Below are 25,976 nucleotides of genomic sequence, written 5' to 3'. Positions count from 1 at the left end.
TTATTCTAATTTTTCAAAAGGGCCCAATAGTTTGTATATTTACGATTTACACCGGCACTTAAACGCAGCGTTTTGATACTTGGTTCTTGTTCTTGAGACGTTTCTCTTTGGCCATCGTTTCACTTTCAGACAAGAAAAGCAAGTTCTTCTGCCTCTTTTCGCTGCATTTAATGTCAATGTCTGGCATTTCAATCATTTTCTCAGCTCCGAGGATCTCGTAAAAGAAAAAAACGAAAACGGAAAATTTCATATAAATATATATATATACATATATTATAAATGCATATATAAATGGAAGGGCAATATCCGAAGGGGAATAGGTCGTACGGACCGGCGCAGATGAAAATGACGATTCCGCCCTCGCAGCACTCGGACAACGACCGGAGCAGCGGCGAGCTTCGAGCCCTGGATTGTAACCTCACCTCCCTCTGCGACCACATCCAAATCGAAGGCTTCAACTCCGGCGCCTTCTCCGACGTCGTCGTTCACGCCATGGGCTCCACCTACCACCTCCACCGCCTCATTCTCTCTCGCAGCCCCTACTTCAGGTCTCAATTTCATTTTCTCCATTGCCAAAAATGCTTCTGTGTAATTCTCGATAGGGTTAGGTCCGGTTTTTGCTGAATTTGGGAGTCTGACGAAATTAAGATTATTGGAGTTTTGTTCGTTGATCGCAGAGGTTGTGTTTTGATTTGAATTTTCGTGTTCGTTGGAATCTGAAATAGTGATCGCACAATTCATTGTAATTGCGAAGTTAGTAGGTTTAATTTGCTAAATTTCATCCTTTTTATGAAAACTTGGCATTGATTTTGATGAGAATTTAGTTTGCTGCAATGGATTCTGTCCATTCACCATAGTGGTTATGCTTTGCTTTTTGCATTGGAAGCTCAATTTTTCTTAATTTTGTTCGGTATCATTTTTCGAATACGATGATCTGAATTATCTTTTTTCGTCTAATGTGCGTGGCAGGAACATGCTTCACGGTCCTTGGAAAGAAGCCAATGCTCCAATTGTGACCCTGCATATAGATGATAACAATGTGAATGGAGAGGCAATCGCTATGGCTTTGGCGTATCTGTATGGGCACCACCCTAAGCTTAACGACAACAACGCATTTCGTGTTCTAGCTGCCGCTTCTTTTCTTGACCTTCAGGTTAACGTTTTCCTCATGGGCAGTTATGATGGTCGATGTTCATTCTTGTCGTACTCTAAATTCTTGTGCTCTTCGATGAATATCTTTTTCCCTTTTTTGTGGCATTACTTTTTTTATGTGCATTTTGGTTTACATCGGGTTCTTCTTCCATGCAGGATTTATGTGCAATATGCACGGATTTCATTATATCTGAGTTGTGGACCTCAAACTTCTTATCCTACCAGGTTGGAAATGCCTGTTCAGCCTCTTTTTATTGTTCCTGCATGGTACCAATTTACTTCATTATTGAGATCACCTACTTCTGTTTCCAGGTGTTTGCAGAGAGCCAAGACTACGGCATTCATGGAGAACGTGTGAGAAACGCTTGCTGGGGATACCTTTGTCAAAGTGGTGCCGTGGAGTTGAAAGAGGTAAAAGATGGACCACTAGTACGTACTTGAGCCAGATGAAACAATAATATAAGCAAATTTTAGAACAGAAGAGAAGTAAACAAGCATGATTGTTACAAGAGTTAGTGAAAATCTTAATACCAATTTTCCTTTACTTTTAGGTTTTATGAACATCATTTTCTTCCTTGAATTTTGTATTACTCGTTTATTTAATTTATGCATATGTGCTGTCTACGCTTTACAATATCTTTACCAAATGGATAGGTGCGTCCAAAACTTTCTTCTCATACCCTGCATGCATTGCTGACATCGGATGAACTCTGGGTACCTAGTGAAGAGAAAAGGTAAGGAGATGGGAACAAGACCATGTTTTCTTTTACCATAGCTCAGTTTTATTGTGCACAATTTAGATTCATTTGGATAAGACCATGTTTTCTTTTTCCATCAAAAGGTTTGAGCTTGCATTGTACACTTTCCTTGCAAAATGTGCTCTCTGCAAACAAGAAAATTCTGAGCAGGGAAGTGACTCTGAGGCAGCGATGGATGCTCATTCCGATTCTTCTAGCACAAAGGGAAAAAATTCAATAGATAGTTTTATTGATAAGAGGTTGGAATCTGAACTAGGAAGCTTGACTTTAAAAGATGGTATGGAGAGCCAAAATACAGCTTGCGGTCCTCTAGTTGAGCTTGCAGATTGTGTGGTTGACTACCAAACGGGGGTTTCTAATTCTAGAAAACAGGTGCAGCAAGTTGCATATCCTCAGTCAAAGTTGGAGCCAGGATACCCCTGCAGTACCGGAGGGTCTTCATCACATAACTCATTTTCAGCTAGAAATGCAGTACAAACCTCTTGTTCTTATTCTGAAATGCAAGTTGGTCTAGGAACGAGTGGATTGGGTTCCACTGGAGAGGCTACGGAAGGTCCATCTGATGAGGAATCATGCTTCCATTTGAATAACGCTGGTTGGCTTGCCAGGGAGGACTACTCAAGGAGTTGCTCTTCAATCAACTCTTCCAGTAACGAGCTAATTGCAAGCGATTGGGGAAAATGTGGCATGCCTCCTCTTTCATGGGGTGGCAGGACTGTAGGCAGAAGACAGCTCAAAGGCCATGCTAAAGGAAACGTTGGGGTTCATGGGGAGGAATATGATGCATTTGTTAACATATTTGAAGGGGGATCTCTTTTGTATTGCAACATGTCTTTTGAGGCACTTTTGAATGTGAGAAAGCAGCTCGAGGAACTGGGATTCCCATGCAAAGCTGTAAATGATGGCCTTTGGCTGCAGGTCTGTTACTGAAACGCTTGCCTTCCAATTTTGTGTCTCTACTGCCATTCGGAATATGCGAATTAGAAGGCAATATGGCGTGCAAAATTTCCATAATACGTAACACAGAAATAAGATTTCATTGAGTTCTCTAGTCAAATCAGTAGCCATTTTTGCCGATTATCAAAATCTTCAATCTGTATGTAATATTAAACTGGTTATATTATCTAGTGAAATATTATATATTGAGTACATCGCAGAGTGGCTGCATAAGTTCTCTACATAGTCGACAACTAAAACTGCTAGACTTTTCACGCTTGAACATTTTTTCTGATTCTAGTTACTATTTTTTTTTTAATGGTCGTCTCTGTTTGTGCCATTGACGATCTTTTTTTCTGTTTTGTGGCATGGCTATCATATAGATGCTTTTGAGTCAGAGGGTGCAAGAAATTGGTGCTGATACATGCAAAAGTTGCTGTTTTGTGAGTATGGCATGCGTCTGCAGACAACCATATGGATTCACTCAAGGGGTTGCTACCTCCGGATATTACATGCAAGAGCCAGATCAGAACAATACTCCAAGCAACTTGGGAAATGTATATGTTGCGGAATCTGCTCCAGGTGAAGGGAATGGCCTCTTCAGGCCCATACGAGTACAGGTAAGGGGGCCTATTGATGGGCTTGCAGGTATTGGACGTGGAACTACTTTTGTGCCAGCAGCTGCATGGCCTCCAACACGTTTTGTCTTCTCTCGTGTGCCCTTTGGAATGGGAAACAGAAACTGCCAACAGTCTCTTGCGAATGATGATTCAGAGCCCAGAATTGACCCCAATGGAGACATGTCTGGTGGTGGGTTGACAGCTTTGGTTGGGTTAAGCCAAGGAGGGAGTAGCTCGGCTAACATTAACGGAGAGCAAACTGAGAGAGGGTATGAGATGGATCTGCAAAACAGAATGTCAGGGGCTTCTGTTTCAGGCGCACCAAGTACAAATGGTATTCCTGTGCCGGTGATACATTCATCACAACATGCAATTGGAGTTGAGTGGGGGAATACAAATAGTTCTTCAATATCGTTGGATATGAAAACACCTTTAAGTCACTTCCCTCCTTTTCGCTTTGGGTATGTTGAGTTATTGTTTTTAGTTATTTTTGTACCTTTTGACACAATATTTGCTGGTTGTATTGGTGATGAAACTTTTTTTTTTCCTAGTTCATTTTAGGATGTTTTTAGCCACTGTCACAAATGTTTTAGTTGACAAGTTCTGCACGTAGGACACTCGGTAAAGTTTTTGAAGTTCTAAGGATAGGAAAGAACTTAGTCTTACTTTTTGCAGTGATTGGGGTATAAGACAAATAGTGGCAGCTCTATTCTACTTGAATCCTTGTGTCATGCACAATTTCGTTGCCAATCTAATGCATTTGGTCATCGTTATGCATTTCCCATATCTATCACCTGGTTACCATTCATTTATACGTTGTTCTGTTCTTTTTTAATTTCATTTCACTGCTAAGCTTGAAAGCATGGCACCTAAATCCTTTGCCTACTCCACAGAGTTCAATTTGAGGATGTTCATAGGCTCAGTGACGGCCAAGTCAAACACTCTCCTGAAGTTTTTTATGCTGGTTCTTTCTGGAAGGTATCAGTCGCTATCAGTCTCTCTCTCTTCCTTTATTTGTCTATAATGTGGCCTTTACTATTCCACTTTCTGTTTTCTGATATAGATAGGATTTATCTTTTTCAATTTATAGGTTAGTGTTCAGGCTTTCAATGATGAAGATCCTCAAGGACGCCGGACATTGGGTAATGTTCTCAGCCAGAAAACAATCTATCTCGGAAGCATACTATTCTGTTTTTTCTCCCCTATTCTAAATCAATTGTTTTGTATTTCAGGATTATTTCTTCACCGACGAAAGGCAGAAATTACAGATTCCCTTAGAAAGGTCAGCCATTCTTAGTTCTTAAAGCCTAAAACTTTTAGAAATTCCCTCACTCTTTATCAAATGGGTTGGAATTTGTGTGCCATTTAGGTTGCAAACTCTCATGCTAATAAATTTGCTGATTAGTACTTCAGCATTCACCAACATGTGGTTTAATATCCTGTTTTCAGGTTCACATGTACGTGGACTCTCGCGAAAAGGTTACCGCTCGATATCAGGTAGTATTTCAAGTAAACAATCTCCAATTTTGAATCACTGCACATGCCACAAAACTTGCACCAGATAAATTTGTTCATTCCTTGTTCTGTTTTTTGTTGGTCATGTAGTTGATTTGCCCGTCGAAGAGAGAAGTTATGGTGTTTGGAAGTTTCAAGCAAGCAGGCACTCTTTTGCCTAAAGCTCCCAAGGGATGGGGCTGGAGAACAGCACTTTTGTTTGATGAGCTTCCTGATCTTCTTCAAAATGGGGCCTTAAGAGTGGCTGCTGTTGTGCAGCTTGTTTGACATTAATAAGTTTTGTTGGCCCTTTGCTAATATATCTTTTAATCTGAAATGTGGCCATTAGCAATTCTCCTTGTGGACAATGAAGTCAATTTGGTAATGTATTTCTTAGTTACCTTTTAGATTTAAGCTAAAGGTGAACGGTTGACTTAAATTGCACAAGGATGATGGAAATTATGGTTTCTTTTTTGTTTGGTAATTTGTGCATATTTTAGTGACGATCAGAATGTTATTCTTTTGAATATTGGAATCACATTACTTCAGTGAAAGATTTTTTTTTTTGGCTGAATAAAAGAATCCTTGTTTTATTTCATGTAAACCTAGGTTCCTCTTCATGTTTGGTTTAGTTTTTCTTTCTTTCTTTTTTTTTTTGTTTGAGAAAAAAAAAAAAAAAACTTTTTTCTTGGGCAATCAAAGCTAATAACGAAAACAATACTCTCTGATTTGGTATCTATATGTAGTATTTTATCTTATGAGTTCTTTAGGAATTTTCTTCAATCTAATGAGAAGGCCATTGCAAGTGTCGAAAAGCAATCTTGTAGATCTAGGTCCCGTTCTTTTCGCTGATTCGAATTTTACTACAGTAAAAAGCTCTCAGAAATAGTCACATTTAACTTTTTTGCTACAGTAAAAAGCACTCATACAACATCCTCAATAATTTTTCACGGAAGAGTATAAATTAATGTTGAATAAGCAATTTTATTGAATGATTAGTATAAGTATATATTGCAGAGATAATTTGTTTGTGCATCCTCAATAATTTGTTTGCCAACATCTTGTCTCTTTTTTTTCCCTTCTTTTATCCCCTTCAAATTCAAATGAATAGAAGCTTATTCAACTCTTTTGTTTTCATGTTTCTTTATTCATCATACAAAAATGGTTTTTACAATAACAAGGGGCTGGACTCATTTATAAAGTGATGAGCTGCCTACATACCCTGGAAAGGGATCAAGCCCTTGCAGTTCAATTGTTCATTGCAACCCTACAAATGATATCCAAGTTATTTACATAAGTAACAGAATAAATCCCAGCTAGTAATTTTTCTATCAGCTCCACAGTAGATGAGTTTGCTTCATCTTCAACTCCTGCTGATTTTGCTTCAAACGCTTTTCTTCTCACTTTTTGCTGGGTCAGATTCCATGGAACTTATAGCAGAATTCTTTGTAACCTTCTCTAGGAGTCATCTGACGACCAAATTCATCAAATTTATCAATGCGGATCTCCTTGTTCTCGTAGTATATATGTAGGAAAGCGTCCTTCAATTGGGCCGATTTCAAATAGGATGTACTTGTTTCAGAATGTTCATCAACTTTTCTCTTCTTCTTGCCAACATTGTAAATTCTTTCAGTCCAGCGATCAGCAGTTTTTTTCAATCATTCCTCGCTCTTTAAGCAACTTTAGAGCACCTCCCAATCCTTTCCCAATTTGATCTTCATGCGAAAATTCTATATTCTGATCCAAACCAGACTGATTCTCAGTTTTTAGTTGCTGATGATACTGAACATCAATCTTGCCTTTCCTGTGATCAAGGGGAAAAAAAAATGACGCGAGCCAACAAACAAACATGTATTGTTATATTTAGCATGTATTGTTAATTACCCTAACGTTTTATTGATTCAACAAACCAACATGCATCGAAAAGGTATAATTAAGACGTCGTACTAAAGAAAGGAGTACAATTATTTTTTTAAAAAAAAAAGATCTGTGCAAGTTTACATACCATATTCAACGATGGAAGAGAGCGTGCGAGTTGGCGTTCGAAGAGAGAGACCAGTGTGTTTGGTAGGGTGGAATAGAGAGAGGAACAAAAATGGAGAAAGGATTTTAGAGAGGAAAATGAAATTTTAAGTTGTTTGGTAGAGTGAAGATGAGGAAGGAAAATGAAAATTCATAGGATCTACTAATTTTTAATCCTTCCAACTTCGGGAAGAAAAGAAGAGGGAAAAAGTTTGACAAACATATAAGGTGTTAAATAATTATTTTAATCTTCATCATTCATCATATTTTTATTTGTACTGAGATATTACTATAAAATGTTTTATATTTGACATTTTCTTTTCACTTTTCTTTCTTTTTTACTAAACAATATGAGAAAAAACTATTTTACTTCCTTCACCTAGGTATTTTACTTCTCCTTTCTTCCTCTTTTTCTATCCATCCTACCAAACATATAGAGACTATTGTCTTCTAATTAGATTAGAATTACTCAGTACAAGTTCGAGTAGGACTATAGGAGTTTGCTATTGGATTCGATTGATTTAATTTATAAAGCTTAATTTATTAAACAAAAATCAGCTTTAATTATTATTTATCAAGAAAAATCTTTTTTTAAGATAATTATTAAGAAAAATCGTTTATTTGTTTAAGTAAAAGGCACTCCTAATTACATGTTGTTTCACAAAGCTTTATTTAAGGAAAAACTAATTCAAACCCCCTCACTTTTACTAATATTAACCCTTGACCACTTTTACTTGCAGAAACACCCCGGGCCTTGACTACTGGAATCTTTTAAAATGCCAATAATGCTTTCGAAAACGTTTTTTTATTTTATTTTATTTTAAAAAAGGTAGTTTTGGCTACTAAAGTATGTATTAAATAAATATATATACCCTCAGAAGTCAAAACTTAACAAACAACATATTCGATGGGCAAATTATTAGGCTTTTATCAAATTCTTTTAAAGTTCATTCAAGTATTTTATTTGTTACAAAGTTCGAATTTTGTCTTCTACTTGATTTCATAAAAATTAAAAGATTATTATCATTAGTGCTCAACTTTAAGATCATTATCAGTTTACCCGTAAAATTTTAAACACTCACTTTGCTCTATAAGCTTTGAATTTTTCCTATTTTACCCCTGCTATTATAATTTATGTTAAAATTAGATGCGCAAAAAAAGAGTAATGAAGCCATGTAGTCTTTTTGCATGAATTTCTGTTAAAAACAAACATATGAGAACCACATGGCCACACTTAATTTCCTTTTTTCGTTTAATTTTAACAGAAATTACAAAAAAAAGAGGTTAAGTGGAAAAAATTCAAAATTTAAAGGGCAAAGTGAAAGATGTTGAAGTTCAGGAGGCCAATTGAGAATGAACTTAATGCTTAGAGGCACCAGTGATAATAATCTAAAATTAAATTTAAATTCCTTTCATGATTTTGAGCAGGAGGTTATGACTTTAATGGAAGCCTAGGCAATGAAACTTGTTACCTACATTAGATTTTTGTTTCACAAAATAATGAAAATACATCATTTTATGCCACTTATTGGAATTTTTTTTCCCATATACTTTAGTGGATGTATTTGAGAATTGAGTGCTTCTAGTTGAATGTGACATAATTCTGCAAAGATTCTAAATTTTCAACTATGAAGGCTCATTGCCAATAAATTTGCTCGTTAGTAGTTGAGCATGCATCAACATGTGGTTTAGTCTCATGTTTTCAGGTTCACATGTACGTGGTCTCTCGTGGTGGCGGAGCCATAAAACTTTTTCAATAGGAGCGTAATAAAATCAAAGTTTTACCCTAAAATAATAGAACAATTATTTGTTAATCCAAATGACTCAATATTCTAGAGTTTAGTTCACTTTTCAAGATCTACAATTCACAAATTGTGAACTTATAGTAATACATCGACTATGGATTAATTTAACAATTTAAATTTAAAATACGAGATATTTAAAAGTTAAACCTTGTAATACGATTACAATGTTTTTAAAAATTTCATATAAATGTCTAGGGGAAAAAATTAAACGAAAATGAAAAAAATTAAAGATGGGATTTTCAGAAGTGAAAATCTTGTCAACCTCTACCCCTTTTCAGTTTGTATTTTCTCAGTGACTTTAAAAGATAATCAGATATATAGAAAGTACATCATTTATATCTATATATATGCACAAGGATATTCATACTCATAATACATATGAATTAAAATGTAATATATCACTCAAATAATAAACTATCACTGAAATTGGAGTTACAAGACATATATATTAATATATGTACAATCCTGATTGCAAATTCTTTGTTGGTGTGTTCTTGAATTTGTTAGTAATTTTTTGGTTCTAGATGAAGGATTTAAAGCTTGCTGATCAGCTTGTGAAGGAAAATAAACTCTCTAATTCTGTTCAAATACTCAAAAACGTTTGTCAAACTATGAGGGCAAGCGTGGATGAGAATTTTTGGAAGCTAAGCATGATTAGTTGTTGAAAACTTGCACTACAAACATGCAGTTACAAGTAAAAAAGAGGCATATTCTAAAGAAGAAAGCAGTAAAGAAGCTACTTCTAGTAGAAATACAAACATCCAAAAATCAATCAGGGCTGATTTCTCAAATATTGAGAATTTGCTCCATCTTCCTAGTACCATTACAAACTTGGACGCATACTGCTTAAAAATAATAGATTGTTATAACAAAGTTGGGAGACAAAGGCAAGGAAGAAGCTTATTATTCTTTAGGAACGTTAATGTTGAAAAGGAACAATTTAGAAGGGGCCAAAGATGATTTTCTAGCATCTGTTGAAATCAACAGAGGCATCAATGTTGAAAAGGCAATTGAGGCAATGTGCAAATCAGTACTTATTTCTGCTAGCTTGGGCAATAAAATGTGAGAAAATTCTGAAGTTATTAAACAAACAAAGGAGGACAAGCTAAACAACATACAAGTTGAAAACTCTGCCACGTACCCAATTGAAGCGATTAAATTGCAGTATGACTTGGCCTTTAAATTCTACAATGAAATCAAGAAAATAGCGGAAAGCAATGCCAATCATACGCTTGACAAGTTTTACGCCTTTGCTCAAATTTCTAGAGGTAAGTTTTTGCTATGCCAGAGACATGAGGAAATTGGCTACCGCGAAATGGTCAAAGGATTCACACAATTTGAGATGCTTGCTGGAGAATGTGACAAAGAGTATATGGTTAAAAGATTCACAGATGTAGGAATTTTTCATAAATCAATTTGAACTCAAATTCAAGACAATGCTTTTACCGCAATGGATCATCCTCGTTTTGCAAAAAGCTTTTGGGAAAAAGCCACACTCCATGCTACACCAAAACAAAGGTCGGAGATCTTGAATGAATGAGTCAAGTTGTGGAAAGAGAAACATGTAACTTTGTGCTACAGATCACATATCCTTTAATGTATCATATCCGTATTGTCGATAACATGCTTAACATTTTGTTTATGATTTTGTCAAGTCTATATAATCATTCCAACACCTTTCCTTCCTCCCTTTCTCTGACCCTCTTCTTATAGCTAATGTTTATTTGTTAATTTTTCTTTGACTGATCCCTGTGGACACAACATCAATATATGACTGAAAAAATAGCAAATAAACATTAGATATAAGAAGAGGGTCAGAAAAAGGGAGAAAAGTGTTGGAATGATTATATAGACTTTGCAAAATCATATTAAGCATATTACCGACAATACAGATATGATACATTATGTGATACGTAGCAAAAAGTTAGCTGATTCTCCTTCCACAACTTGACTCTCTCAGTCAAGATCTCCAACCTTTCTTTTAGTGTAGCATGGAGAGTGGCTTTTTCCCAAACATTTTTTGCAAAACGAGGATGATCCATTATTGTAAAAACATTGCCTTGAATTTGAGTTCAATTTGATTCATGAAAAATTGTTACATTTGTGAATCTTTTAATCATATACTCTTTATCACCTCTTCCAGCAAGCAGCTCCAATTGTGTTAATCCTTTGACCTTCAATTTCCTCATTTTTCTAACATAGCAAAAACGTACTCCTAAAAATTTGAACAAGGTGTAAAACTTGTCAAGCATATGATTACCATTGCTTTCTGCTATTCCTTTATTTCATTATAGAATGTAAATGCCAAGTCATACTGCAATTTAATCGCTTCAATGGCAATTTGGTGTGTAGTAAAGTTTTCAACTTGCATATAATATAGCTTGTCTTCCTTTGCTTGTTTAATAATTTTAGAATTTTCTCACATTTTATTGCCCAAGCTAGCAGAAACAAGCACCAATTTGCACATTGCCTCAATTGCCTTTTCAACATTGATGCCTCTGTTGATTTCAACAGATACTAAAAAAGCATATTTAGCCCCTTCTAAATTGTTCTTCTTCAACCTTAACGTTCCTAAAGAATAATAAGTTTCTTCTTTGCCTTTGACATCCCCAGCTTTGTTGTAACAATCTATTATTTCTTAGCAGTATGCGTCCAAGTTTGTAATGGTACTAGAAAGATGGAGCAAATTCTCAATATTCGAGAAATCAACCATGATTGACTTTTGAATGTCTGTATTTCTACTAAAAGTAGCTTCTTTAATGCTTTCTTCTCTGAAATATGCATCTTTTTTACTTGTAACTGCATATTTGTAGCACAAGTTTTCAACAACTAACCATGCTTAGCTTCCAAAAATTCTCATCCACGCTTGCCCTTATAGCTTGGCAAACATTTTTGAATATTTGAACAGCATCATAGAGTTTATTTTCCTTCACAAGCTGATCAGCAAATTTTAAATCCTCCATCTAGAATCAAAAAATTACTAACAAACTCAAGAACAAATCAACAAAGGATTTGCAACTGAGATTATACATATATTAATGTCTGTCTTGTAACTCTAATTTCAGTGATATTGCATTATTTGAGTTTAAATTAGAGAGTGATATATTACATTTAAAATTTTAATTTATATGTATTATGAATATGAATGTCCTCATATATATATATATATATACAAATGATGTACTTTCTATATATCTGATTATCTTTCCAAGTCATTGAGAAAATACAAGCTGAAAAGGGACAGAGGTTGACAAGATTTTCACTTCTGAAAATCCCATCTTTAATTTTTTTCAATTTTATAAAAGAAGAGAAATACAGAGAAGATGAAATACAAACAGAGCTACAAGTCCAGGAAAAAAAAAATCAAACTCTGTCCAGTTGAGCAAAATCCAAGTAATGTAGCCATGCATATATATTGAATATATTACGGTTATGAAAACGGGAGGGTGACAAGATTTTCACTTTCGAAAATGTCATTCTTTAATTTTTTTCCATTTTGTCTCTAGAAAAGAAGAAAAATACAGAGAAGATGAAATACAAACAGAGCTAAAAGCCCAGAAAAAAAAAAAAGAAAATCAAATTCTGTCCAGTTGAGTAAAACTCAAGTAATATAGCAATGTATATATTGAATAGATTACGGTTATTATAAAATATTGATATGTGCATAGTTTTCTCCTTATACAAGATAATTTTTTAATTAATATACTCAGTCTAACACTTAACAATTCTTTTCCTCATGACTCTTCTTTCTCATCAGCCAAACAGAGCACACTACCGATTAAAATAAAATAAAATATAAACCGAGCACACGAAAGTAAACCATAGCGTACTCACCTTCCAATTCCTTCTCGTTAACTCTGAATCAGTTTGCTCAGATCTTCCGCAAGAATGAAAAAAAAAAAAAGAATATATATAATCTCAAAATCCAGATTAAAGCCGTTAAAAAAAATCCAAATTAACGAAAAATCAATTTTAAAGACGAAAAATGTAGAAACCAGTAAGTTATCTCAAAATCTAGATAAAAAAAAAAATTTGTTCATATACATTTTACTATAAACTACAAGTTCAAAATAAGTTCCAATACGGCTAATGCCAAGCAAATCAATCATCCCTCGTACATTATAAAGAAACCAGTAAATAATCTCAAAAAAATTGCTCAACTCCACTTTACTGTGAACTAAGAGAAGTTGCAAATCCTCATTTCTTTACTTTATGTTTGAATTTTCCTACGTTTTCTAAGGAAACAACAGATACTAGAAACAAGAAAACCATGAAAGAACGCACTCACCTCCCAAATACACTAAAAATTACTTCTCGCTAACTCGGAATCCGTCTGCTCAGCTCTTCTGCAAGAAAAAGAAGCAAGAAATAAAATCATCTCAAAATCCAGATCAAAGAAATTTACAATTTAAATCCGAAGAAATCCTTATGCATACATTATAAAGAAACCAGTAGATCATCTCAAAATCTCGATAAAGAAATTGTTCGACTCCACATTTACTATGACGACAAGAGAACTTGCAGTAAACAAAACAGAAAGAAAGAAAGAAAGAAAGGAGGGACTCACCTTATTATTCTGGAAGCAAATGCCGACTGAAACAAGCCCGTTCCCTCCATTGTAACAAACTGTCTTTTATTTATTTTTGGGTGTGGGTATGTACGGATTAACAAGTATTAACACGTTGAAAATGGTACTAGGAAGAATAAAGGACCGGACTGGGATTAGAGATCTTAATCCCATGTTTGGTCCAATTTTTTTAACGACTGGACCGGATAGCTCTTATCCGGCCATCAAAACATGCCCACAGAAGCGGATCGGGTTGTCCTCTGCATAAGCACGAAATTGCAAAAGGAAACGTGATTTTCATTTCGTCCAAATTGGTCTCATCAAAGGCTGCGAGAGTTAAGAGTTCGAATTGGTTTGGCGGTACCAAATTGATGCAGGAGTTTGACGGCGCCGAGCTCGCCGACAAGGACAGGGTACTTTTCATTGTTTTAGGTTTGGATTTGGTGGTGAAGAGTTTGAAAATTCTGATGGGGCTTGATGTTGGGTTTGAGAATGATTTTGCTGGTGGTGTTCAGGAACTTTCTTTTTTTTTTTTTTTTTTTTGCTTGAACGGTGTTCAGGATTTTTGGTGTTAAGAATTGTGATGGGTTTAGAAGCAGAACACAAGGAAAACGAGGAGCAAAGGGTGAGGAAATATGGGTCAACTTATATAAGCCACCTAGGACAAAATTATCAACCAAAAAATAAATAAATAAATAAATATAGAATTTGCTCGTTTTCTTCGTTAAATAAGGATAAGGAGACGTTTGGTTTATGAATTAAAACTATGATATTAGAATTATTTTTAATTTACGTGTATTTTTTATGAAAAAAAATACTGTAACGAACTACGAATCATGATTCGAATTAGAGTACAAATCTCTCAACCAAACAACCTCTAAGGTACTCATTTGGTTCCAAATTATAAAAATTAATAAGGACTTGGTCCCCCCTTTTTTTGTTTTTTTTTTTTGAAAAAAAAAACCTTCAAACTATCTAAAAAGGTGCGAATAATTCCTCCTATATTAATTGATGGACCTTCAATTTTGAATGGTTTTTCTCACGTAATAGTCACGTGGTGTTTTTTTAGGGAACGGTCACGTGTTTTTAATTTACATAAAAAATTAAGGGTGTGTTTGAAACTCGTTTAAAAATAATTTTATTTTTTGTATGAAATAGAAATGAAAACGTTTTTAATCCCAGACAAAAATTATTTTTGAAAATGCTTTTGGTAGTTTTATATTATTTTTAGTATAAAAAAATCTATTAATGTCTCTCTCTCTCTACTTGAGAGAGGAGAAAACGGAAAAAAAAAAATTAAAAAACGACTTTTAATTATTTTTCATTTTTCTCTCATTTTACACTAAACTAAAAAATCATTTTCAAATCTGTTTTTATCTTTATTTGTGCTAAACGTCATTTCTCTTCTGTTTTCTTTTTTTTCCCAAAAAAATATGAAAAATAAAAACAAAAATAACTCCAAACATAGCGTAAAATTCTTGATTACTCTTTATTCACAATAAAGCAAATCAGAAAAAAGTAGAAAAAGGCAATGTAGGAAAATGACCGATTTTAAAAGGTCTTTATTAAAATCTAGGAAAAGGAGGCGCGTGTAAAGCACGTGCTTTTTATGCATTAAGACAATTTCTTTTTGGAACTGAATTCACAAGCCATCGTATTTAAATAAATTAAGAAGGTGCCACAATAAACTTTTTGGCATAAAATCATAAACATATTCAATAATCACATATTAATAATGAGAGATGAAAAAATTAATCCTTTCTAATTCACAACAAAATGACTCAAAAGAGTTGATGAATACCCAAAATCCTAAATTAAATAAAAAATGCCAGCTATTTGCAACCTGATATGGCCCATATTTATCCACTTAGAGTCTTGAGATGCTTCCTATCTTCTCTTATAATTAGGGGTGTAATTCGGCCGGGTAGGGTCGGGTTGGGACGAAAAATTGAGCCAACCCGCTCAGTGCGGATTGAGAAAACTTTAGGCCGCAACACTCTCTTAAGCCCACAAACCCGCAACTTGTAGGGTGATCTCGGGTAGGGTCGGGTTACTCGAGTTACTCGGGTTGGTGAAAACCAGTTTTAACCTATGACTTCATACATCTTTTAACAGTCCAAAAGCATAATTACGTTTTATGATTTGTTAAAGAAAAAAGTAAAATACAGTCAAGAAACAGGACACGCTCCTTTATAGAGAAAAGAACAACAATATCAACCACTTCCTAATCAAGACCACTAGTAAAGCTCTAAAGGAAGACCACTAAACTGCTATATATATGACACCTACAAAGAAACCATGTCCTAACCAAAATGAGACATCCAGCTTTCAACACTATCTGTAACGATTAATTCGTGGTTATTCACGAGTACATGACCTAAATCTGAAGCAAATCACAGACCTAACAGCTCAACAAGCCCCTTAGAGTTCTCAAAACCAAGTTTAAAAAGACTTAAACCTGTAGTCTTTAGAAAGTCAGAAGTTCATGTGTTACCTTGGGGAGAAAATTGTACTAATTTCAACACCTGGGATTATCTTCATCCCAAATCTGCGTGCTGCATCTAGTGCCTCAGTGACGCCAGACATCGTATCATGATCTGTCAGAGCAAGAACTTTCACCCGTTATGAGCAGATATACTAAGTAAATGTTGCCAAAACAAAAACTATAATTTTAGACGGTACATAGAAAAAACTTCCTAGAACAATATAAAGCCTCAGAGCAAAACTTTAAGAAAAAAATAAGCTCTAAGGATACGTTGGTGTCGAAACTATTGTATTTGTGAATATAAACTTTTATCTTTTACAAGAAAGACGCAAGGGAAAAGAACAAGAGCAGTATATTGAACTCGGGTAAGAAAAAGTATTCTTAACTGCATCTTACATAATAAGAAGAAACCCATATTAAAACAACTTCATTTTGATTTCATGAATTTCAAGCCAAGAAATTTATGCAAGGCAACTTTACTACTAGTATGAAACTTACATAAAGACAATTCTACAAACATATGAAAGCCATGTCCATGGTTTGTTTACGAGTGCAATGGAAAAAATTTCATACATTAAATTCTAATATAACCCTGAAAGTTAGTTCCTTTGTTTTCTTCCACCAATTCGTTCTATTGTTATAATAGTTTTCATAAATTTGAAAACCATTCGAATAATACTAGCAAACTCACGAATATTAAGAGAACTTAGATGCAACCAATTTATTATTGTTATTTTTATCTCTTTATGGGGATTACAACAAGAAATTTAGAAAATTCATCTTCAGGAACAGAAAGTTTGATGAAGTCAGCACCAAGGACTTTGTTCATTACAAAATCACAACATTAAATACACCATAAAAAACAATATTATTATAACAAAAAAAAATCCAAAAGCGAACATACCAAGAAAAAGCATAACCCATTTCAGCTTTTGCTCCAAAAATGCCCCAAAAAAAAAAACTCACCCCATTTCCGTGAGCTCTCTCAACAAGCTTGGAAGGAGAGAGAAACCCATCACTGAATTTGGAATGAGTGCAATTCAAAGACCAACTTCTCCCCACCTCTCCCAAAAGTCTTCTGAGCCCCAAAATCGTCAACAACGCATGAAGAAGCGGTCAAAGAAGAAGAAGATTGATCCAAGAAAACCCACTCTCTAACACACTTCAAAGCCAGACTCTGTTCTGCAGTCATCTTCTTCTTGGTCCCACCACGCTTCTTCTTCTTCTTATTCTCCTTCGCCTTCTTCGAATTGCAACTGGAGTTGTTCGCGGTTTGAAGCGGAAACCCCTCCCCCGCCATGGCTGAGGAAAAAAGAAAACCAAACGACAAGGAGTTTTTTGACAAGAGGAACGGAGAATGATGAACCACGAGTGTGAGGATTAGGGATTTAGGGTGAAGTGGAACGGAGAATGAGAAGGAGTGATTAGAGGATTTAGGGCGAGGCGAGAGACTGAGGAGGGAGGCGACTAGGGGTGTTCATGGGTTGGGATGGCGCGAGGTAGAATTTTTTTTCCCCTGCTCTAAAGGGTGTGGGTTGCACATATTTAGCCCTAATGATATTAGAAAAATTTCACAATCCAACGATGTTCGGGTTGAGTTGGGGCGGTGCGGGGTGGGTTGGGTGGTCAGTTTCAACATTCAAAAAATTAAAGACTTAAAGTTCAATATAATATTCAAACTTCATCATTAAATCGAAATAGCAACCATCTTTATCAGTCCATCTAACATCAAACATAAAGCAAAATAGTCCATCCAACATCAAATACAAAACAAACATAACTTAGTCTACAATTATAAATTAGTCTTAAACATATAAAACAAATAGCTTAAGTAAAGCAAACATAGAGGCTGGACACTTAATTCAAATCTATCCAAAGCAAGCATTGCAACATCAACCATCTTTATCAATCCACACTCATAGGCTCCTTAATGGTTGTAGTAGGACATGAAGTTGAGTTATCTACAAGAGAAATGAAAATAGCTTAAGTAATAATTTAGATAGTTTAGAATTCATATAATAAAATAGATTAAGATACATACAAATTATTGTCTTACCTAGGTTTTCATAAGTCTCCAAGTCATCCAAATAGTCTCTTACTTGTATACAATCATGTGTAGATTTCAACCAATTTTGAGTACAAACAAGAGCCTCCACCATCTTAGGATTCAAAGAACTCCTAAATGGATCCAGAATGTGACCACTAGTACTGAAAGCTGACTCGGAAGCTACTGTGGAGACTTGGACAGCTAGTACATCACGGGCAATTTGAGCCAAAACCTTGAACTTCTTGCTATTATCTTTCCACCACTCCAAAATATCAAAATCAGGGGTTAAAGGGTACACATTCTCTTCAGCTAGATACCTCTCAAGGTCATTTTTTTCCCTATTATCCCCTCGTTGCTTCAAGAATTGACTTAGCAACTCATTGACCGGTTGGACAGGTGGTTGATTTGGAGTATTTGCAGCCATTTCTTGTTTTTTTTCCATTATCTACCCCGTCACGATAAAAGGACATCATTTTGGCCAGTGTTTCATCCACTTTCTTGCACAATTTAGAGGCCATGGAAACATCATAAATCATGCTAAAACAGTACCAAAGATATGTCTTCTTATATCGAGGATCAAGTACAACAGCAATAAACAACATACAGTTAATATTTTCCCCATTGCCCCAATATTTTTCAAACTTCCTTCTCATCCCAAAAGCCATAGTTGACAACAAGCAATCACCACTTGCACATAACTCACTCAACCGTCTTTGAATGGTACAAATCTCATGAAAAAAAGTGTTGAAAGTGACATGTTCTGATGCACTAAATTTCAAAGTGACTTCATAAAAAGTCTTAAGAAATTCAACAAAAATCTTAGCATTTGCCCAATCTTCCTTCATTGGTGGTCCCACTTTTTTCTTCCAAAAAGTATCCTAAGTACTTTTCATCCTCCTCTTCAAACATATCAAAGGCCTTTTGGAACTTAAGAGCAACATCTAACATCATGTATGTTGAATTCCACCTAGTTGGGACATCTAAGACCAACATCCCCTTATATTCAACTTTCTCGTGCTCCACACAAACTTTGAACTTTTGTAACCTCGCAGGAGAAGATTTGACATACTTAACAGCATTTCGAATTGCTGCTATTGAGCTATGCATTTCTTTTAGTCCTTCAGTTACAATGAGGTTGACGATGTGAGCAGCACAACGTTGATGGAGAAATTCATCGTCCAAAACAGTGCCCTTCCACCCATTTACCCTCCGCTTGAAAAAACTCAAGGCTGAATCATTGGCAGAAGCATTGTCTACTGTCACCATGAACACCTTCTCAAGCCCCCATCCATGCATACAATGCTCAATCAACCTCCCAATGGTTTCCCCTTTTCCATTTGGCATAGTACAAAAGTTGATAATTCTCTTTTGCAGCTTTCAATCAGAATCAATGTAGTGGGCAGTTAGACACATATAGTGTATGTTTTGCAAAGAAGTCCAACCATCAGTTGTAAAGGATACTCTCTTACAATCATTGCGTAAAGCAGCTTTCAATTTAGCCTTTTCCTCACTAAACAATTGCAAAACATCTCTAGCAACTGTCGTTCTTGAAGGAGGAATAAATTTGGGCTGCATTACTTGGCAAAAGTGTCTAAACCCCTCCCCTTCTACACTCCTAAATGGCAGCTCATCCATGATCACCATCTTAGCTAAAGCTTTCCTACAGGCTTCTTTACTATACCCTATTGCCAACAAACCACTCCCACTTTCACTAGTTAGAGGAAAACTCAACAATTTCTGCTTCTTATCTTCAACTCTAAATGGATTTTTTTTGCATTGCTTTCTTAAATGAACCAACATGCTACTTGTCCCATGCGTTCTAGAACTACAAGCATAGTCCTTCCCACAATAATTACACACTGATCTTTCATCACCTGAATTAGCCCCTTTTTTAATAGTAAAATGATCCCAAACCTCAGATTTCCTAACAGGCTTTCTCTTACCATTTGTCTCCTCATTTTCTAAATCAATCACATTTTTGTTTGGTGATCTATGGGCTGGTGTTTTGGAAAAAACTTCAGGGTCAGCCGATTGGGTTTTAGGAGTAACGGATGGGGAAGGTGATGATCTAGATCCAGAAGTTTGGGTGTTGTTACTTGATGATGATAAGAACTTGTCCATCCTAAATAGAAAAATAGACAATGCTTAAAACATTGATTAATATGCTAAACAGACAATGCTTAAAACAGACATTCAGTAAACAACGGCAAGGAAAATGCAATTTTTTGGAAAACTTTGGATACATACATTAACTGTAGAAATGACTACCATTTTTTATAAGCCTTATTCAAGTAATGGAAAAACTTTCTGTCTCTCTTCTTACATTGTAACAATTTGCAGGAGAAAAAAAAACTCAATCGAAATCTAACATATGCTCGTAGCTTCTGCCAATCAAATGTACATAATCTACATAAAACAATTCAATTCCTTGTAAATATTAGCGTTAACTGTTAAGTTTTAAAATCCATTAACTAGTATTCTCCCAACCAATTCCTTTCGTTCACTTTTTTATTTTTATTTTTCTAATCAAACAAGGGCTTTAGCTCACATACCGAACTCAAAAAAAAAAAAAAATCTCTGTGAACTAACTACTCGACAAAGGAAAACTCTCACAAATTTCCTCTTGTTTTAGCCACAATCAAAATCTTGTTCTCTCTCTCTAGTCAAGGAGCGTAGAAGCAATGACGAGCTGCAAGATGCTCGAAGGAGACAATCAATGTACGAACTAATTCTCCCCTTGTTTCGTTTCGTTTCGTTTTGATTTCTCTGTGAACTAACTACTCGACAAAGAAAAACTCTCACAAGAGGGAGAGGACTGAGGAGAAATCAAATTTCCAATCCAAACAAACACTAAAAAAAAAAAAAACAGAGATGCGAAAGAAGTGAGAGAGAGAGAGAGAAGAGGTTTCGTTAGTTACCTCCGGCTCCGACAGTCCGACTCCGAGACGAAGGCCTGAGGGGAGTTGTGGGACTGAATGCCTGATGGGAGAGGGGCGGCGCCGGCCGAGACACGAGGGAACACAGGGCCGCCGAGAGAGGGAAGAGACGAGAAAGACTGAGAGAAATGAGATGCGGTCTGAGTCTCACTCTGTTTGCTTGCCTTTTACCTGCCCTAGCCTAATCTAATGCGGTAGTGAATGGGCCGAACTACCGAAGGCCTGCTGGGCTGAGGGCCTGAAGCCTGAGTGAGAAGAAGAATTAGAATTTTAGAAATGTTGGGCGGCTTGAGTGAGAGTGAGGCAGTGAGCGTGGGCTGGAAGTAAAATTAATGGGCCAAATTAATCCTGGGCCTATTTTGTGCGGGTTGGGTTGGGGGCTGCGGGTTATTATGGGCCCAACCCACAATCTGCCCCAAACACTCGGGTTGGAGGTATAATAGCCCGAAAAATAAAAAATAATGCTGCGGGTTGCTTTTTTCGGGGTGGATTGGGGCGGTGCGGGGTGGGTTTGCGGGTTGTGCAGGTTTATGAACACCCCTAGAGGCGACGAACGAGCGAGTGATTAGAGGGATTTAGGGTTACGCCTGGGGCAGGTGGAAAACGGCCGGGTCGGGGCATATCAGGTTCAAGAATGCCCGCCCCGCCCCCAACCCGCACAGTGCGGATTGGGACTATTTGAATTTGATTTTTTTTTTTTTAAAAAAAATCTATGTATTCGGGTTGGGTCGGATCAGACGAGTCATTCGAGTTCGGGCTCAATTCTTACCCCTACTTATAATTGGTCTTCCATCTCTTTAGGATCCGTTCACTTCATTAATTTGAGTTTTTAATTCGAGTTTATATGTGACTTTATGTGAGAGCTTTTTACTGTAGCAAAAAAGTTAGATGTGATTGTTTTTGAGAGCTTTTTACTGTAGCAAAACTCGAATTCTAAATTCGAATCGGTGAAATGAACGGGGTCTTAGAATCTAGCAATTCCTCTTTGTATAAAGATCACTATGAAGATGCTTCATCAAACACCACATCACGTGATGTGTAGTATCGATCACTCATAGGGTCACAACAATTCCACCATTTCCTTTAGTTGTTGTATCCAACAAAGATACACCAAACTGTTGTTTTATCAAATTTGCTATGCATGTGACTCAGTACAAACACGTGTCGGGACTCGTTTTAAATTAATTTTATTTTTTGTATGAAAATAAAAATGAAAATGTTTTCAATTTCAGACAGAAATTATTTTTTAAAATACGTTTGATAGTTTTATCTAAAGATTATTTTTAGTATAAAAAAATCAATTAATGTCTCTCTCTCTCTACTCGAGAAAGGAGAAAACGGAAACAAAATATGAAAAATGACTAAAAATCGTTTTTCCTATTTTACACTAAACTAAAAAATCATTTTTATTTTTATTTTTTATCTTTAATTGTGTCAAACATCATTCTCTCCCATTTTTATTTTTTCTTTCTCAAAAAACGTGAAAAAAACAACTCCAAACACATCGTAGCAACTACAACCGAAAACTCAAAAGTGACTAACTGCTGGTTTAGAACCCCACAATTTCTCAACAAGTCTTCGTTGAGGAAGCATGTTAATGACATGAGCTGTATGTACTCAGTCCAAAACCTATCAGGTACATTCTTTGCATGCAACCTACTCTAACACGTCTCTTCAAGGTATCGATTCTTTTTCTCAACAACACTGTTTTGTTATGGTGTATTCGCACACGTGAACTAATGGTGTATCCAACAATCTTTTTTTTTTTGAAATGTATCTAACAATCTTTCATATACTAAAGAAACTCATTTGAAGTGAATTCTCTAACATTGAGACCATATTCATTTCATTAATTTAAATTTTATTACAGTAAAAAGTTTTTAGAAACAGTCACATTTAACCTTTTTACTACAGTAAAAAACTCACATAAAGTCACATTTTAACTTGAATTAAAAACTCGAATCAACGAACTAAACGGGTCCTGAATTTTTCTTCCGATTTTCCTTCAACTATTTCTTTAAATTATTTGAATTTTGTAAATGTCTCGGATTTTTATTTCTTAAAGAGAACATATCTTGAGAACTCATTAATAAATGTGACCATGTACCTCATTCCACTAATAGACGATTGCTTGACACGCCCAAACACATCATAATGAACTAACTCTAACGACACGTTTGCTTTGAATTTTAAATTTTCATATGATAACTGATGTGTTGCTTTGCTTTTCATTTTATTATGGTTTTATCATAATTTATTGAAAATATTTTTTCTTTATGTACATATTTTCGTGGGTTTTGAGATTTCAATAATTTCCATAGTCAATTTTAAATTTAGGGTTTCTGATTTTTTTTTTTTGTCGTGATTGTGGAGCTTTTGGGTTACTTTTTTTTTTTGTGTTTTTAATAAGGAGATAGGTTTTTTTTTTTCCCTTTTTTGTTTAAAGAAAGAAACTTCCTCTCAATTTCATTGCTAAAATTATTTTTGAGGACAACAATATTTTGAAAAATATCATTGCACACACCATTTTACTTTAGACTTATTAGGGCCCATTCATTTCACCGGTACGAGTTTAGAATTTGAGTTTTACTACAGTAAAAAGCTCTCAGAAACAGTCACATATAACTTTTTTGCTACAGTAAAAAGCTCTAACATAAAATCACATCTCAACTCGAATCAGCGAACTAAACGGGCCCTAGATTACCAATTCATCCTAAAAGCTTAAGCTATTAGGAGGTGGGCCAACAATAGTTTTATACTTTAACACTACTCCTCACGTGTGGGCTGGACAATGGACAATCGTGTGGGTAAATTAATTAGAAAGCCCAACACGTGAATATTTAAGCCCAAGATATATTACAGACCCAACACATGATGATAATTTTAAATAGGGATAAAGAGTGCAATTACAGGGGTTTGAATTCAGGACCTCCCGCTCTGATACTGTTGGAAAAAATGGTTTGTTAAGTCATTTTAAAGGCCCATTTTGAGGCCCATATTCGGATGGGGCCCAATAGGTTTTTGGGATAGGTCTCGATGGATTTGCGTTCTCCGTCGCGAGGAGATTGAAATCGAGTATTCACACACTCAAAATGGTTTTTGGGTGAATGAGAAATTGATGGTCTAAGTATGTCACTTGGAATGGTAAGGGTAGATGAAAATTGTAAAAAATCCCACATTGGCTAGGAGTGAAGCCAAGATGGTGTTTATAAGTGATTGCACTTTGAAGCCTAGGTAAGCATGTATACCATAGAGGCTCTCTCACGCGCAATGGGGTGCGAATCACGATCCCGACAGGTTTGGGGCCTGATGTGTGCGCCTGCGGACACGAATGCCGGACCTGAAAACTCGCTCCGTGCGAACTTACTTTTGCAATTTTTTATTTTTGCTTCAGCCAAGTCCTTCCAACTTCCAGTCGTTTGGCCTTAGCATAAGCTGTACTTAATGCTTGGTAAATGAGCATAATGGGGCTTAATGGTGACCAATGGAGGTAAAACGGTTTTTGCCATGGTTAATGTGCTTAATACCATCAGTTTTTGTCTTCAATGTCCGAACCTATAGGCAAAGTGTGGCCGGATTCATCATGGAAAAATCAAATGGATTTGCTCCATTACAAGGCAGATTAATGTGTGTTTTAAAACACCATAAACTCTTGGTCAGATTTGGAGCCTATATAAAGGTTCTACTCCACATGAATAAGACACACTTGCATAGAGCACTCTTCTCTCATTCTCTTGAGTTCTTTCTCTTTTGTTTTCGAGTCTCTCTTGTGTTTTTAGTTCCGGTTTTGTGATAGAGGGAAGGTCCGAGTTCGAGTTCGCCGGACGGTTCTGATAGTGCATCGAGCTACCGTCGTTGTTGTTGTATCCTGGGAGATGGACATCCAACGTTGCCTCAAGCACTCACCGGAGGGGACGAATCTGTTTTAAGGAAAACGTGGTTCACGTGCCTCGACATTCATACAGTTCCATATTTCTGAATTCCATAGAAAGGTTGATTTTGGGTTGTAACAAGTTCATTATTTTGTTCTTCCATAAGTTGCTATCCTTCTTTGTATTATCTATACATTTCCGCTAACAATCTTAAAACAGATTCTGGATTTATACAAAGGAGGTTTGCAGGAAAGAAAAAAAAGAAAAAAAAACAAAACAAAATGTTTCCAGGAAAAGGAAAAAAAAACGTTTTGTTGTGGTTGTTCAAAATTCTGCCAATTTCCTTACTAACTTGGAAATTTTGTTTTTAGAAAGAAATGGCAGATAACATGAACGTGGTTGTTCCTGCTAGAAGCAACACTATGACGCCTGAGCCGTCACCTGTGGGACAAACGTCTGTCACGGTCCCGAACCCCGCTTTGATCTCGACGCGGCCTTCACCGGTCTCGGTTCCTGTGAACCACAATGAAAAGCCTGATAAATTCAGTGGGCTGAATTTTAAAACTTGGCAACAAAAAATGTTGTTTTATTTAACAACATTGACTCTTGCAAGATTCTTGAAAGAGGATCCTCCTACTGTTAGAGATGATGAAGTGGATGCTCAAGCATTCCACGCGGTTGATGCATGGAACCATTCTGACTTTCTGTGTTGGAACTATGTGCTTAACGACTTGGCTGATGGGCTTTATAATGTTTATAGCTCAAAGAAAATAGCTAAGGAATTATGGAAATCTTTGGACCAGAAATATAGGTCCGAGGACGCGGGTGCTAAGAAGTTCTTAGTAAGCCAATTCTGAATTACAAGATGGTGGACTCGAAGACTGTTATTAGTCAAGTTTAAGAGCTCCAATTGATAATTCACGATATACATGCTGAGGGAATGGCTATTAGTTAATCCTTTCAGGTAGCTGCACTGGTTGATAAGCTACCTCCATCCTGGAAGGAGTTCAAGAGCTATCTGATGCACAAGAGGAAAAAGATGACCGTCGAGCAATTGGTTGTCAGGTTTCGCTTCGAAGAAGACAATAAGTGGACTAAGAAGAAGTTCTCCAATGCAACCGCGAGCTCTACTAAGGCTAATGTGGTGGAGCATGATAGCTCCAAAAAGATAGAAAAGCCCGGATCCAAGTTGGGACCAAAGGGAGGAATTGTCAAGAAGAAATTCTAAGGGAAGTGCTTCAATTGCAACAAGGTTGAGCACAAATCGGTGGACTGCAGGCTG

The 25,976-nt window shown here is 36.0% G+C and overlaps 1 protein-coding gene and 1 long non-coding RNA gene across 2 annotated transcripts; one reads left to right on the top strand and one right to left on the bottom strand.

The window, feature by feature from the left end:
- The first annotated feature begins 117 nt into the window (after positions 1-117).
- LOC21406276 lies at positions 118-5,514 on the top strand. The gene is made up of 12 exons (XM_010099967.2): positions 118-548; positions 970-1,153; positions 1,309-1,377; positions 1,465-1,563; positions 1,807-1,886; positions 1,994-2,828; positions 3,230-3,927; positions 4,360-4,444; positions 4,557-4,608; positions 4,699-4,748; positions 4,916-4,963; positions 5,072-5,514. The coding sequence occupies exons 1-12, from the start codon at positions 292-294 to the stop codon at positions 5,246-5,248; spliced, it is 2,634 nt and encodes an 877-aa protein (XP_010098269.1). The 5' UTR covers positions 118-291; the 3' UTR covers positions 5,249-5,514.
- Positions 5,515-6,075: 561 nt separating this feature from the next.
- Positions 6,076-14,151, bottom strand: LOC112091963. The gene is made up of 4 exons (XR_002902375.1): positions 13,355-14,151; positions 13,076-13,133; positions 12,622-12,664; positions 6,076-6,764 (listed from the first exon to the last, which is right to left on the bottom strand). It is a non-coding gene; the product is annotated as an uncharacterized LOC112091963 (long non-coding RNA).
- Positions 14,152-25,976: the final 11,825 nt, after the last annotated feature.

Source organism: Morus notabilis, unplaced genomic scaffold (genome assembly GCF_000414095.1).
Source record: "Morus notabilis unplaced genomic scaffold, ASM41409v2 Scaffold156, whole genome shotgun sequence".
NCBI classification, from domain to species: Eukaryota; Viridiplantae; Streptophyta; class Magnoliopsida; order Rosales; family Moraceae; genus Morus; species Morus notabilis.
This window is presented reverse-complemented; position numbering and strand designations above follow the sequence as displayed.